This window comes from Sinocyclocheilus anshuiensis, unplaced genomic scaffold, assembly GCF_001515605.1.
Source record: "Sinocyclocheilus anshuiensis isolate Anshui unplaced genomic scaffold, SAMN03320099.WGS_v1.1 scaffold1170, whole genome shotgun sequence".
NCBI classification, from domain to species: domain Eukaryota; kingdom Metazoa; phylum Chordata; class Actinopteri; order Cypriniformes; family Cyprinidae; genus Sinocyclocheilus; species Sinocyclocheilus anshuiensis.
Window position 1 is genome coordinate 1,524,695 of NW_015538055.1, and position 17,423 is coordinate 1,542,117.

General features: G+C 35.8%; 1 protein-coding gene across 5 annotated transcripts in view; it reads left to right on the forward strand.

Moving 5' to 3' along the window:
• LOC107682850 (beta-1,3-glucosyltransferase-like) overlaps positions 1 to 17,423 on the forward strand; it is a 73,104-nt gene that overhangs the window by 25,280 nt on the left and 30,401 nt on the right. For all 5 annotated transcript variants that reach the window (XM_016478974.1, XM_016478981.1, XM_016479001.1 and 2 more), the window contains exons 3-4: positions 1,260 to 1,299; positions 16,323 to 16,432. In XM_016478974.1, coding sequence (XP_016334460.1) covers positions 1,260 to 1,299; positions 16,323 to 16,432 — 150 coding nt within the window. The remainder of the gene's footprint in view (positions 1 to 1,259; positions 1,300 to 16,322; positions 16,433 to 17,423) is intronic.

Here is a 17,423-nt window from a genome sequence, read left to right on the forward strand (position 1 = left end):
CCGAAGTTCAGTTAAAATGACTAATATGCATTCATACATGGTTATCAAGTTTTAATTCTAATTACAAAAGTTCTATCATTAAATAATATTGATTCTCATATTATAATGCTTGACTGACTGATGTTAAGAGTGTACTTTCAGATATTTATAAAACTGTGCCATTTTACAAACAAATATATATATATATATCAGTCTGGCGAGTAAACAAAAAAATGTACTAGCCAATGGCGATTCAATTGCCAAGGTGTTCGTAGAGGGCTGATGTATATGTATGTGTGTGTGTGTGTGTATCTCCTTCATAATTTTATATGTATATATTATATACAGTACATATTTTTTCTTTTGTCAACCTAAATTAATTTTGAAATTATATGATAAATGATTGTTTTATGTTCTATAATATAATATAATAATATAATTTAGTATAATATGATATTATGTAATAAACAGAAATAAGCAGAATATAAAAACAGAAATCTTTATCATATAAATTCAAAATTCAGGTTGACAAAAATGGAAAAAATATATTATTTGTTATGTTATATACATACAGTACATATATTTCTGTTTTTATACTCTATAATATAATATAATAAATAAAGCTATTATATAAATAATAAATAAAGACAAACAATATAGAATATATAAACACAATAGATTATATAAGTAATAAACCCGTAAGACCTTCATTCATCTTCGGAACACAAATTAAGATATTTTTTGATAATTTGAGAGCTTTTTGACCCTGCATAGACAGCAACTGTACTATCACGTTCAAAGCCCAGAAACGTAAGGACAAATAGTCCATGTTAAAGCTCTCGGATTTCATCAAAAATATCTTAATTTGTGTTCCGAAGATGAACGAAGGTCTCATGGGTTTGGAACAACATGAGGGTGAGTAATTAATGACAGAATTTTCATTTTTGTGTGGACTATCCCTTTAAATTTGCCCTAGAATTCACTTGAATGAACATGAGATCTGATCTTGTCAGTAAGAACTTCCCAGGAGGACTTGAAGACAACATTACATTTTAAGAAATAATCAATAGCAATTGAATTGCCTGAATAGGGTGTGACTCATCTATCTCTCTTCCTTAGTGTTACTTGGTACTTATTGACATGCACTAATAGTGCTGGATTGTCTTGAGTGTATGATGTATTGAGTGCCTTCAGGCTGGACTTTTATTTACTTCCTGGTCCATTTGTAAACACTCCTTCTACACCTCTAATGTCGTCTTTCTCTCAACTTCTCTCCTCAGATCCATGACGCTGAAAAACCTCCCTCTGAGACTCAACTCGGTGAGTATCCAAGCAGCTTCTGTTTCCTTTCACATCCTGCAAAAGTCAACAGGATTGTGAGGAGCTTTGAAAGGCACCAAAATCCCACAGAAATAATTCCTGTCAGAGAATTCAAGTTGTATTTTAGTACCATTCCAGTCAGGTAAGCCTGTGTTCTTATCATATTTCATTTTATGTTTCTTCAGACCAACTGTAAATATCACTGGTGCCTCATCTAAAGAGAAAATTATAAGGTTTATTTTAGATGGCTTTAGTCGGCGCCACTCTCCGTGAAGCAGGATTAGATTTCAGGGCACAGCTAATTGATTTGGGTCACCGTTTGCAGTGCGCTGTACGTGTGTTTGATATTTCAGTGTAGCGAGGCAAATGAGGTATGACGTAGTGGAATGAACAGATCGTAGGGGTTTATTACAATGCTCATAATTCTGCCTCTCGCGCAGTTGCCGAAGGTGCGAAACGATTTGGATGAAACGAATGACCTCTTTATTCTAGTAACCATTACAGCTAAATTGATTCTGGTGTTTTGCTTTTCTTTTGTCTTTAACAGGACTAAGAGCACTCAGCATACTAATTACTCTAAAGGTGTAAAGGTCAATTATAATTTCATTTTATAATGTGATTCATATCACATCAAACAGTTGAAGGAAGCCTGAAGTGCAAAGATGGTTTTATAATTTCACTGAAGTCTCATTTTCAAAAAGCTACATCTTATGCCTCAGCCCGTAGTATGATTAAGAAAACTCTCCGAGCTTCTTCTTGCACCAAGCATGTGACACAGAACAATAACCTTTATGGTTTTGAAGTTCTCTTCTTTTTCTCCTTTGTCTCCCAGAAGTGGTTAGTTGCTTGAAGCGCTTTAGGCGGATATGTCAGAGAGGCATTCGTTTGAGCTTTGTTTTCTCATGTAATGCGCTCTACAAATATAGCGAAAAGTCAAGCGCACTAGCATAATCTGTAAATTATTTCTGGATATTGTCTGCGTAGCTAAAAATACTGTAGACCAGAGTCGACCTCATATCGGAATATTGAGAAGTAGCTTGAAATGCATCATTCCCCCCAGAAGAAGGTCATATGGAATATTTGAGTGTGCTTGATCTCAGATATTGTTTTTGAGAAGGGTTTGAAGTCCTGCATGAACTCGCTCGCCATCTAAACGATATCCAGCAAAGCAAGCCAATCCCTGTGCATAACAGTCACTTCACACAGTTACGGTTGCCATGGCGGTGACTTCATATCGGCCCTGTCTTATCTTTTAGAAAGTCAAGAGCCTTTTTTTAATCTAATGAAGCGTGAAGAAGAGTTGGATGGAGTGGATGGGAAATAATGGGTTATTTGAACATGCGGAAAGGGATAAAAGCATGCATTTTTTCTGTTGTTTAGTGACGCGTCAAACTGTAAAATTGAAAAGTGATGTTCTGAGGTGTCCTTGAGAATGTTTTATGTAACTATCTGATTGAATTTAAACGGGTGAAAACTTTTTTTTTCTTGAAACGCACCATTGAAAGTCTTCTCAAAACTCTCATATGGTGCATTAAGTAGATATCAGAATCTTTCAAGAGCCTCGGGAAGGGCAAGATAACAGTTCCTCGGGGTTTCATTTTCAAAACGGAGATTTTTCAGGTGGTTTTAAAATAAGGCTTTAATGATGTCGGTTTGACTGCAGTCCCTCTGAGTCTGAAAAAAAGAAAAGGATATTCTCAAAATGACAGTGACTTTGTTTTATTAATGACAGCACTATATCTGATAATGATGATAATACATTTTAAAGGAATAATCTACCCAATCATTCATTATTTTTGTCATTATTTGCTCACATTGCTTTATCTAAAACCTGTATATTATTTATTATATAGGCCCTTTCTTTCGGGAACATGCTTCACAACTCCTTGTTCAAGCTCTTGTTCTGTCCAGGCTGGACTATTGAAATGCTCTCTTGGCAGGTCTTCCAGCCAGTTCTATCAAACTTTTACAATTAATCCAGAACGCGGCAGCAATATTAATTTTTAATGAGCCAAAAAGAATGCATGTTACACCTCTGTTTATCAGTTTGCACTGGCTACCAATAGCTGCTCGCATAAAATTCAAGGCATTGATGTTTGCCTACAAAACCACCACTGGCTCTGCACCCCTTTACCTAAATTCATTATTTCAGAGAACTTGATATAGAACTTGAATATAGAACTTGAAACGAGATGTTTTTCAGAATGTCCAAGCAGCACAAAAAAAAGGATAAAAAGCACCAGAAGATAGAATTAAATAGTTTCTGCTCCCTTTCTTGCTTTGCCTTTTAACATTCAAAAACAACACAGCTTCGGCATTCTAACATCTCCTTGGATCAAGATGGTGCAGCAGGGTGAGTAAACGATGACAGAATGTTTTTTTGTGAACTATTCCTCTAATAAATTATGGGTTGACAAACACCAAGTGTGTTTCAAGTCTAGAATTAAATGCCTAGGAGATTTCAAAGGCTTGTTTTACCTAAAATAAGGAATCTTAGCTCATTTTTCAATATTATTATATCAGATGTGTCTGATGTCTCTCTTCACCATGGTTCCTCTGTGGAACATCTCCTGTAGGATGAATTGCATGAAAAATAGCTTTTGTAGATACAAGCCAAACTGTAATGCTGCATTACCCCGGCTTTACTTCTGCTTTATCCAGTTTTGATGGCACTTTTGATGGTTTCGTAACACAACACCGTGTTTGTGTTGGCATCTCTGATTTTTAATGTGATTAAGTCTATAAATATGGTTAAGACCAGAGTCTTGTTCATACTACAGGGATGTCAGATTTATTACTTGCACATGTGCCAAGTTATTAGGAGTCTTTGCAATTTCTGCCTTGGTTATGACCAATATTATGCTGTCAGAAGGCATGCAGAGCACTTCAAATTCTGTAGTTCAGTTGAATAATGGGTTTGCTATGATATATGGAGAGATTGGGGTAAGATGTGTCAGTGGATGAGCTGTGTCATCACTTTAATCTAGCAAAGTGCATTTGCCTATCTGTCTGTCTGTCCATATCTCTCTCAATCTATCTTTCTCTAACTCTCTTTCTCTTACTGTTTTTCTCAAACTGTCTAGCCTTTTCTAACTCTTTCTCTAACTGTCTACCCATTCATTAGAGCTGCACAATTAATCAATAAAAGATCATCTCGATTCAAATCTAAAGGACAGCGATTCGTCTGTGTCTATTAAACCTTTGACAAAGTCATACTGTAACATTCAAATCTGGTTCGCACTGCCGCTGACACAGAGAGAGCAGTTTTCATGTTTAGGTGTGAAACAGCTTCACAAACGGTCTTCTTCTAATCTTCAGTACTGGGATAAAAGTGTATAGTTCGGATATAAACACTGATGTCTAAAGTAGTAATCGAAATAGAGCAAATCACCTTTTGAAAGTAATTGGCTTTTCAAATAACATTTGTGTCAATTACATTGTGACTGTTAAAAAATGTATTTGTCATTGAATCATTCATTCAAACGATTTGTTCAGAAACACTGATTCATCCAGTAATTAAAAAAGTGAAGTGTTTATGAGTGAATCATTGAGTCATTCATTTATTCAAACCAATTTTTTTTAATTCATTCAAATTAATTCAACATTTTTAAATGGATTGCAGCAATTAATATTTTTGCCACAGCCTCTAGTAAATTGTTATTTTGTTTAGTTCAGAATCGTGATCTCTATTTTTAACAACAACAAAAAAAAAATCTCAACCCTCTCTCTAACTAACTAATTATACTTCTCTCTAACTATCTCTCTTTCTCTAATTAACTTTCTTTCTCAAACTAATTAACTCTCTCTATACTACTTAACTATCTCTCTCTCAAACGAACTAATTAACTGTCCCTCTAACTAATTAACTATCCATCTCTCGAACTAATTAACTATCTTTCTGTTGACCTGAACTGTCCCTCTCTCCAACTAATTAATTATCCCTCTCTTAACTAATTCTCAAATGTAACCCTCTCTCAATTTATCACCAACATTTCTCTCAAATTAAAACTCTCAAATTATCACTAACTAACCCTCTCTCAAATTATCACCAAATAACTAACCAGCTAACTCTCAAATTATCTCTCTAACTATATATCTTTCAAATTATCTCTCTGTCACTCTCTCTAACCTCTCACAAACTAACTAACCCTCTCTCAAATTATCTCTCTAACTATATATCTTTCAAATTATCTCTGTCTCTCTCTGTAACTGTTGTGTGCCACAGATTTGATCGTTCTTGAGACATCATGAGACAGAAAAAGAAGCTCAGCCACTTCATATCTCCCTTCCTCCTCGTCCCACATTTTTTTCTTACATCTCTCTGAACTCAAGTGACCTGCTTTCTTTTCTGGGATCTGCTCGGAAAAGCTCACGGTGTTGCCTCTCCTGAACGGCTCTCATCACTGCTTGTCGCCTAGTTATGCGAAAACTCGGATACGTTCTGAGCAATTAAAGTGCAACTCTGCCTTTTTAAAAGTGGCAGAGATCATGTTTACTCAATCCACTTCCTTGGAGCGGTGCACAGTTTAAGACCTGATAATGAGGCTCACGGATTTGGAATCTTTTAAAGTGGAGCTGCCTCCAGGTGCTGAATTATTGATGCAAAGTAGGAGGTTTAAAACTGCCTTCAACGCTCATTAGTCTTCGGGTGAGATGTGCACAGGGACGGGGCCTCCAGCTTTATAATGAGCATGATTAAACCGGCTCGAGCTCCCTTGCCTAAGTTCAGGTGTTTGAGTCCAGGCGGTTTTGTGATGTCCAACCCTTGCTGAGAATCATAATGAGTGTTATTCTTTTTCCTGTTCTGCCAAAAAAGTGTGCCTCTCTCTGCTTCCTTCCCTCCAACACACACTTTTTCTGTCTCATTTTTTAACTAACACGCTTCCTCTCTCTTTTTTTTAAAAATGGTTTTGGATGTCACTGACCTTTCCATCGGTGAGTTAAAAATATTATATTGACCCATGTGCTGAGCAATTCACAGGTATAAAAAGATGGAGGATTAAAAAAATATTTTTGAATATATTATAAATACAAATAACAGTATTATATAAGATTATTAAAATATATTAAGCAAATAGGTTAAATCAGCTAGTCAGCCACTATGGTTTGGGGTCAGTAAGATACATTTTTTAAAATATATTATTACTTTTATTCAGAAAGAACACATTAAAGTGACAGTAAATTTCAAATGTTATTCATCAAAAAATTCTGGGAAAAAATATTAAGCAGAGCCACTGTTGTCAGCAATAATAATAATAATAATAATAATAATAATAAATGTTACTTGATCACAAAATCATATTAGAATGATTTCTGAAGGATCATGTGACACTGAAGACTAATGATGCTGAAAACTCAGCGTTAACATCAAAGAAATAAGTTACATTTTCTTTATTAAAATGAAAAACAGTTATTTTAAATTGTAATAATATTTCACAATTTTACTGTTTTTACAATATTTTTGATCAAATTAATGCAGCCTAAGGGGGTTTACACAACACTGTTCTCAACTAAAAACGGAACGTTTTGGCCATTTACTTACATGACAACAGCGTTTTGGGAGCCTGAAAATGCAAACTGCAAGTTTTTGAAAATTATTAGCATCTGTGTGTAAACTATGAAAACAGGAATTTGTGATGCATGCGTACAAGTTCAGTCTTTAGGAATGCGTATGTGCGCAAGCGCATAGTATTTTTTTAACAAAGTGACAACTACTGGCCTGGCATGCATAATAAAGTGTTTTAGTAATTTTTTTGTGGATCCGTGTGAATAGGGATCATTTTGACAATGTTGTCGTTTGTACTCGAAACTTTTCAAAAACGGTTCCTTTTTTTAGTACCACAATGTTGTCGTGTGAACATAGTTTACAAGATTTCTTAAATATTCGAAAACATTTAACAAAAATCTTACCAACCCCAAACTTTAGGTAGTGGTAGTATACATACAGATGGGCATCTTTAGCCATTGCATTGCACCGCACCCTGTTTTTGGACCCCAACAAATGTTGGTGTGTCAAGTTATAAACAGTCCTAGTAATCTCAAGACTCCTGTTTTCTGTACATGAGAGCACCTTTATGCATCCGACGGGCTCAGGTGAACCCAAATTCGGCTTAATTTTGCAGTGCTTCCTTAAGACTGATTAGTTAAATAGTCGTTCAGGTAACCCACCGACCAATCTTTTTTTTTTTTTAATATGTAGATACACATCCCATATAATTACATCCAACATAATTCATATAATTCCTATTTTCCACTGGAAAGCTTTTCATCTTAAACCTAAGATGGGTGAATATTCCGTTTTTGCATTAATGTCCTCCTGTAGCACCTGAGGGGGCCTTAAATCTGAAGGATTATTTTTTGCTCCAGCTGATGTAGCTGGCCTTTTTTTGGAGTGAATACTCAAGTTTCCCCTTTCATTCCACCTCTCCCATCTTATCTCGTTTTTCATCTTTTTCTTCCCTATCATCCTTTGATCGCTTTCATTCACTCCCTCGCTTTCTCTCTCTTTCTTTGAACAAGGTGAGTCAAAAGGAATTGGGCAGCTTTGCATACAAACTTGGATCACTCCAAATCGTTACATCTACAGCAGCACAATGATCTGAGTCACTGGAGCACAGCCTGTTCTACACTGAAACAATCAGCTCTGGGCCAGGATGCACAACGTCACTTCTCATGGAAATGAGCCATCGACAGCCTTTCTTGTCTCCCATCACCCGCCACTGAGCGTGCAAAATCCACTCTTGACATTCTCATTGTTCCTCCGTACGGCTTAATGGCCCCTCTTGTGTGGCTCTGTCATTTAGAAAGATGATGGCTGTTATTGTTAAAGCAACACTGAAGTCAGGAGTAGGCGAAAAATTATGCCATTATTCTTCACATTGTTTTTTGCTTTCCATCTGGTAATCATTGTCATGCGTGATTGACAGAACAAACTCTCACTTCAGTTATTTCTTTTCGGCTTTTTGCCCCCAGTTATTCCAATTATCATTGTTGGTAGACTGTTGCTTATTTGTACATTTGCCAAGTCTCAGAGGAATAGTTAATCCAAAAATTAACATTTTGTCATTACTCACCCTCATGTTGTTCCAAATCTGCATGACTTACTTTCTCCTGTGGAGGAAAATAAATTAAAAAGACTGGCTGCTGGTTGCTCTTTTACATTTAATTACGAGACAGTTACAGACAAGTTTCAAAGAAATATGCAAATGCACTATACATGTATCATAAATGTAGTCGATATGACTCGTGTGCTATTCCAATTATTCTGAAACCATGCATTAACTTTTAAGTTAATAAAAGTTATAGTTTACTGCCACAACTAAATTCAGTGAGTTGAACGGGAGAACTGAATCAGCCAGAACTATGTACAAATCTTTCTGAGCGAATCAACTGAATAATTGAAATCTGACTCAAAAGAATGATTCATTCACAAATCGAACATTACTGCGACAAAGAGAACTAGGGAAGATGTCAAGGTTTTAAATGAATAACATTTAGGACTTTTGGAACACAAATCTATTCAGTGGCTTCAAACCATTTTGATACTTCTTTGGTGCGTTTTTATCCTTATCGAAGCATAAAAGCTTCATTCATTGTAAATACTTATAAAGCGTGACTGGCATATTTTCTGCTTTTTTTCCCCACAAAAGTCTGTCATACGGGTTTGGAACAACGTGAGGTTGAGTAAATAATAAGAGAATTTTTCTTTTTTGCCTGATCTAGTTCTTTAAGGGTGCTGGATCGGGTTTTCTGCACCTGTTCTGCTGACGTTCAGAGATTTGACAAACTTCCAGCGGGGGCACAAGGTGACTGTCCTTTATGCTTCCCCCCACCACCTCAGGCAATGCGAACTGTCAGCAGGAATTTGTGCCAGGTGGATGGAGCGTTCCACCACACGCACACACCACACAAACGACCACATCCGTTTCTTTGCATTCGATCGGGCATGTGCAGAGGTGTTCTCAGTGCCTTTATTGACTAAATCTGCCTCCGTAACCTTCTGACTGATTTGAGACTCATTGGGTCTGCATGACTCCAATTAATGTCGTAAACGCCTTGTCTCTGGACTTCCTGAGTGAAGTCCAAAAAGGAAGCGATAAACATGAAATGGTGGGTTACTGCCTTTGGCTGCAAGTTGCATTTTGTGCTCCCTACTGTTGAGCCCTGAAACATCACCTCTAATTACTTCAGTGCTGAAGATCTGCGGTAGACGCTCTGATGGAACTTGTGAGCACACTAAGCACTGGAAAACATTTTTTTAGCCTTTTTCACACTTCAGCACCTGCCATATGTCTTCACTGCCCAGTCTCACAGAATTTTGCTCTTCAGTTTGAGACGGTATGAATGCACAATAAAGATTTTAGCTTTTTTAGCTGATCCAAGCGCAGTGTGTGGTTAAAGTCTTGATTGCCTGTAGGTTGGTTGTGCGCAATACTTTTAAATGTCCCCAACCCCTTCGTCTACAAAGAGTATGCCACCAACTGTTCAGCGGTCTTGTGTAAAATGGCTTATTTTTTATGTATTTGCATTCTGGGTCTTTAGAGGTAAAATTGGCATGTGGAGTCAATTAAATATTACAGTCTGTATTGAGATTTAGTCCACAGTAATCAGTCTGTTTTGTCAGTATTCTGTTTTCAGTCCCACATTTTATTCACAGTGTCTTGTGCTACCCGATTCACCAGCCTCTGGGGATAAATGTGCAATTTTCTCTTCAACTTTTTGTCTCATTCCCTTCCTCCTTTTCTGTCACCTCTCTTTCCCTCTTTCTATTATCATACATAAGCAAACAAGATCATGTCTGACTTTGTTCTGGTTTGCTGTAGAACTAATTTGACTTTCTGCTGTCACGTGGTTCCATCTTGTTGTGTCGCTGTGGGACAGAATCTGATTGGTTCCTTGGTTCCTGGGTGGATGCAATACCATCTGTGGTGGTTCGTTTTTAGTGGGCTGCCACACTTGCATTTATCAGAAGCCTCCTCCTAGTTTTAAAATCTTGGCTTTTTGTTTATTAGCACACTGGAAAAAGAAAATCCTGTTGTGTTAGATAGATAGATAAATAAATAAAAAGATTGGCAGCTGTGGTTGTCATATCCTTGCTGTAAAAATATGGTGACAGTTTTTTGTTTTTTTTTAAGTTCATAACCATATATCCACAGTATATCAGTAAACCAAATATACAAACCTTAGCCAAATATTCTTGAACTACTCGGGGGGGGAAGCAAGTAGAGGGCACAGCCTGAAGGTGATACTTTATATGGGGAAAGCAATTCAGTTGACTGAAGCTCAATTCTCCAGCGTCTCATTCAATACATCTCCCTTATCCGGAAGATTCAGTCCCTTTATCTTTGGAGTCACCCTTCCCGTAGAATACAGATTGAACAGTGAGAGAGAGAGCGGTGAGAGAGAAAAAGAAACTTGATGAAGGATATGCTTCGAAGCCCTGTAATCAAACGATAGGCTAACTCACCAAATAAATCATTGAACTAACTGTCAAGTCCCCTACTAGGTTCTCTTCACACCAGCCACCTCTGACTCCTCTCCATGTCATAGTTTGATTGGCCTTCACATCCAAAAAGTAGGCTTCACAGAGGCTTTAAAGAACCATCCTCTGCATTTCCACCATCTGCGGTGAAAAAAAGTCACTGTTTTATAGCCAAGTGCAATAATTCAATACAATTCCTAATTACTTACTTCGCTCCATGGCACATTGTCCTCGTTTGTTTGGTACGTGCAAAGGTGATGGTGACCAAGCTTAGAGAGAGCAAGGCTGATGTAAGGTCAGAATGAAAGACAAAATGTCAAGACTTCTCCTTTTTCCACCCCTCTGCAGTTCCATTGTTTAATGATTAATCGAACACCATTAGTGTGGAGGCCTCACCAGTTATATTCAACTTTAATTAGTTTCTTTTTATACACACTGCTCTGTGCTTTCATACTGACATCACACAGGCATAGAGACACAATGGGAGATTGGCAAGTGCCTTATCATTGATGCTCGCCAGCTCTGGATAACCGTTATTACTGTGGCACCCCATAATGCCATGAGAGGAAGATTGTGAAAATGTTCCTCTGGCTTTTAATACACCTGTGCAATGCCTGTCAGACACATAGGTTTGACACACACAATAACTCTGTTCCAAAATTTTGTAAGCTGTCTACATTTTTGACCCCAGATGCTTTTTTACCTGTCTGTCTTCAGTAATAATTTATGTACAAATATCATGTGCTTTGATTGATTTTTGCCCATCATGTTATGAATGAAACCATGTGATCTTTTTTTGTTTTAAGTTGACTCTTGTACCTGACATTGTAATTAGGCAATTAATAGAGGGTAATTTTGTGACCAAAATGTTTGCCATTCAGTAAAGGTGTGGTTTTTGTCCCGCATTTGCTTTTTTTGTTGTCTTTTTTTTTTTTTTATACTATTTGCCTATTTGGCTTATTGTGGTTTAAACACCTAGATTTTTGGGGGGGTTTTCTGGCACGGTAAGTTTTTGTGATTTTCACTAACTGATATAAACAATTTTGATGTATTTCAGTAACCTCTAGTGCTTACAGATGGCCTTTTTGGTCAAAATAAGTCCGTATTCTAAGTGAAGTGTATAATCTTATAATTCATTGCAACAAGATCAGTGAAAAAAATTCCTTCAATACAAAAAGTATAAAAAATAAAGGTACTTTTTAATTAAAAAATACTTCTCTATATCAAAAAAATGTACAGTTTTACACAGTATTTGCTTCCCCAGTGTGTGTGTGTATTGGAGAATTATATTATTAGCTTAGCAACATGCTAACAGTAGTTGTGAATCATGTGTGGAGTTTTAGTTTTGTATAGAACATATGTATAATGTTAAATTTGTAGTAAATTTGATACTTATGAGGTTCCATGACTGCATTCTGCCTCAGGTGTGGTCACATTAGCAACATTTTCGTGACACTTTACTGGTAAGAGATAATACTATTTTCAATAGTGTATCGACGTATGAAGCACCGTTCACATCGTTCACGGCTTTCAAACCAAGCAGCTTTCTGTTTGTCAGCACATTGAGTCAATGTGACCAACTTGAACCTGTTGTGATAACGGATTCCTATTGAAATGACTGGATTTCGTCAGTGGAAATTTGCAGAACAGTGATAAATAAAATGTACAGCAAGGTCATACGCTTTCTCTTACAGCGACATATTACATACACTTTTGTTACTATATGGATAAATCCAGTGCACTAAAACACACACACACATATATATATATGTATGTATATTTATGTATGTATATTATAAATACATCTCTGTAAAAGATCCCATCACACATCCGTATGCAGCCACATACACGTACATACATACAAAGTTGAAAGCAGACTTGGCACAAAGGCTTTTAAAAATGGGATTCTGCCGCTTAACACTGAAGGATGCGAACAGGGAGCTTGAGTGAATGGCGTAGATTTTCTTTCTAAGCATCTATCCCTGAGGCAGGCAGATCTGTAAGAGATGGACATGATGTGGTTTAGGAGGTAAATTCCCTTCCCATCAGAGCTGGCAGATCAATAGCAGCTTTGAGGTGGAGAAGGACAGAGCAGAGATGGCAGGCAGCAACATTAAATTAAAGCAGCATGACACTACATAACAGATCCTGCCCGTGGCACTTGGCTCTCTTGCCCTTTAGCTTTGCATGGACAGAGAGGGTTCAAGCAAAACAACTGAAGCGTTCAATCCATACAGACTTGGGCTGTATCTCATTATGCTCCCTATGACAGGAATTAGTATGAAATGAACATTTTGGGTACTAGCAAGGGCCTTTATGCGCTAAGTATATGAAAATTCATAAATAATAAAAAGGAACAATATATTTACATTTTATTATATATACAACCATTCTAACCTTTTTTATTATTTATTATTATTTCTGAATTGTTCAGAACAATCACATTATTTTATTATCAAAAATATGATGAACATTTTTTTTTGATAATAAAATAATTTAAATAAAATAAATTATTTGCATTAGTTATCTAAATATGCTACATTTGAAATAAAAAATACATTATAAGCTATACATTAAATTAGAACAAATAAAAACGCATATGTATTTTATTACATTATGAATTATTAACGTAATTATAAGATTCATCTATACATACATACACACATAAATATAATTTTTTTAATAAAATCATGTAAATATAAATATATTTTTGCATTATTAGTTATTGATATCTAAAATACATTATAAAACATATGCTATACATTAAATTTTAACATTTAATAAAAACAATATATGTTTTTATTGATTTCTATATTCTTATTCACATAATTAAATGATTCAGTCAACACTTTAACATGACATGACACTGCAATACACACACATGCATATAATGCATATTTTTAATAATAAAATAATGTAAATAATATAAATATATTTCTTATCTAAAATATGCTGTATATAATGTTTTGTGTGTGTGTGTGTGTGTGTGTGTGTGTGTGTGTGAGAGATTTATGTTGTATTTTTATTGTAATGTCCTTATGAAATATGTGCTTGTTCATTTTTGGCGGCCTGACAACTTTATGGTGTTGAAATTGTATTAAGTTATTCTGACTATATGTAGTGAAGTGAACATAGCAAACAGCCAATGCTCAGTTTGTACAGTGCATTTTGAAAATTTCTAGTGAGCGAACATTTCAGTACACTGGAACGTTTCTAGGACAATGGGAGAGCCCTCGAATCGGCTGACTCTCTGTGAAGACTGCTTACCACTTAACTAGGGAGCAGATTGAGGCACACACAGATTGTTTGCTCATGTCAGCTGTTTTCCACATTCTCACTCTTTCTCAGCCTGTCTTGTAGGAAGATTACGAAGCTATCGCTTTCTTCATACACCTCGTCTTGTTTGTGTTGACAAATGAGCCTCATTTCTCAGAGCTGCTTAAAAAAGCGTCATGAAAATTGGATGTCTAATAATCATAATTTATGATGTGCAATATTTGCTGTACGGCCACATTTTTGTGCAAAAGTTTTAAAGAAATCTAATGAATAGATCCAGAGAGCCGTGGCTGGCAGAAAGCCTTGTGCATGAGCTTGAGGTGGAGCAAACAGAAACAGAGCTCATGATGAAGTGACTGCAAGACTTATTAAAGAAGTGACACTTCTCATTGCCGTATGAGTTTTATTACATGTCAGAGCTTTCCCACTTGGGAGAACGTATGAAAGCAAAGTTAATTCTCTTACCCAGCCTGCAGATTTAGAGTCTGTTTTCAGTGTGTGGGTGTTGTAGTGTCATTAAGTGGAATATGAGTGCATCATTTAAAAAAACAAAAAAATACCTGCATTTTGCTGATACAACACACCTGCATCAAGTATTTTAATGCCTCCTATTATGTGTTTTAATGCTGTAGGGTTTTATTTGATTAATGTATGTAGATAGATGCCAAATCTCTTGTAACTAAAGGAATATTTTATCGTTTTAAACCTGCATTCATTCTTGCTTTGTTGTAACAAAAAGTAGAAATTGTGCAGAATGTTCATGTTTTTCCATGCAATGAAAGTGAAGTTACAGAACTGTCAAGCTCCAAAAAATAACGAAATAAAATCACCAAAAAAGTACATTTTAAAACTTGAGTGTATCTAAGCGCAAATGAGATTTCAGAGTTACCGCAGAACATTTTCTGTTATTATCATTTCTGCAACCATAATTCACTTTTATTGTATGCAAAAGAGCCTAACAATTTGTTCTACAAAATAATGAAATTCATACAAATCATACTAGTGCAATAGTGAGTAAATAATAAATGTAATTATAGTCATTTTATGTATTTATTAGTCAAATAAATGACTATAGTAAATAAACCACTGACTAAAATCTATCTATCTATCTCTGTCTGTCTGTCTGTCTAAATTTCTATTTATTTGTTTTTATTTCTTGTAAGTGTTGTAGTGCTATTTATTGTAAGTTTTTTTTAAATAATGTTTAGACATTCTGTGCTCAAATGTTAAGATGATGTTGCCTGGCTGGTTTGGTGGTAAATATAAAGTTCATGTAAAGGTTACAGTGACTGTGGTGACATTAGATAAATGTCCCAGATTGTACTCAGTGACATCAATGTCTCAGCATGTTAAATCAGTGTCTTAATTACACCACTCAGAGGTCTTCAATCGAGTCATTTCCATCAAGTCCACCCTCATGACTCAATGGCTCTAGTTTTGACACATGTATCATTGAGGTTGTTTGAGATCATTCTCTGTTTTTAGAGCTCATTATAAATGGATCCTTTGTGTATTATTCAAGGGAGCACGCTGTGTGGTTTTGAGTGTTTCATTGTGATATAATAAGCAAGCAGCTATTGTAGATCAAAAAACATACTCCATCTCAAATCCATTCTTAACTGTTTGGTAACCATGGTGATTTCAGTTCCCATTTGGAGCATTGAACTTGTCAGATCTTAACTTGAGACTTACGATTGGACGTTTCTATAATCCGGCCCCAGAAGCAACTGTACTGATTGACCTTGAGCCCAGAGAGTTCTGCTTTGTGAAAACTGGATTTTTAGATTGAAATCTTGTAACGTATTTGTAAACGGACAAATGCACCACACTAAGCCCTTTCTCTTCCCAGGGCCAAAACCCTTCAAATGTTATCTGTTCAGATAAAGGGATGATTATCTTTTGGGCTTTTTGATTTATTGAAGAGAGATAGTAGATAGAGACAGGAAAACATTGGTGAGAGAGCAGGAATTAGAACATGTTGCAGATTGGACTCAATTGGCACCGATGCTCAATGTGCGTTAACCAAAAAACCACAATGCCTGTGTTTTCCAAACTAAAATTTGGATTTATTAGATGAAAGGTCTGCATGTCCTTCCTGTGCTTAGATTTTAGAATGAGAACTCGTAGATACACTTGCCTTGCAACAAAATCATTCTGACCCAATGTCACTGTCATGGTTCTCAATGGGAAAATGTTGTGTGCCCTGCAGTAAGCAAATTAATGGGATGACATGGTGAGTATGTGTTTTTCTCTGTGTTTGTTGTAGACTTGAGAGAAGTGGTGTTTGTCATCCAGAGCCAGAGGAACTCTTTCCATGTGCAGCAGGCGGAGAATCTCAGAAAAGACCTTCTGTTGCAGGCTCAAGCTCTTCAAGAGGTATCAAATATATATCTTTTTCACACTTTCATTTTTGTTTTTCATGACCTTCTGACCTTATACCTGGCATGGGTTCACATAATTTAATCAGTTCAACCCAAAGAAAAATTATTTGTGCAATTATGCTCAAATTTTGTCCATGACTTTCTGGACCATTACAGCCATCTGTCATGAACCCTTTGCCAAGCCAGATGTACAGTACCAGGCCAGACTTTGAATACATCTACGTACTCTTTAATATTGCTAATTTACACATTTTAGATTAATAGTGTCAAAATGAAAAATTAAGTCTTAAAAACAAATTATATTTTATCTTCAGCAATGCCACCTTTTCTCACTCACAAGTAGACACAATTCATATTTATTTATATATATTTATTTGACTTATTTTTAAAGCATAACATTATGTAGATATCAAAATGCAATTTTTATTTTTTGTTTTTATATACTGAAAATACAGTATATATATTTTTATGTACTGCAATTTTATATTCTTGTGTTTGTGTGTGTGTATCTGATGTCAAAATGGTATTTTTTCTTTTTATATACTATATTTTTTTTGCATTTTTGTATATTGTTACATACTTTGATTCATTCTGTTAAAAATGATGCTGTATGCAGTCTTACATTTGCATGGATAGGTTTGACTTTCATGAAAGCATTCTCGCAGCTAATCTGGCAGCATTTTCATAGCACGCTCTTATTGAATATTCACGTTTTAGAAAAGCCAAGGACAGATGATAAAGTGACATTTTCAGGAAGTGTAGTAGTAGGATTGATATTTCGAATGTTAAAAGCTTTATTTCAATTAGATTTTTTTTCCACCCCCAACAACCTCACCTGGTAGTTTACCATTTTTGTAGACAAACTCTTTCTGACTGCTTGTTCTGAAAATCTGGAGTGCCAAACCGCAATAACCTCAGAGCTCTGCACCAGTTCACTGAGCTGTCACCCTCCGATCCAATCAAAACCAGATTAAGAAACCGCTCTT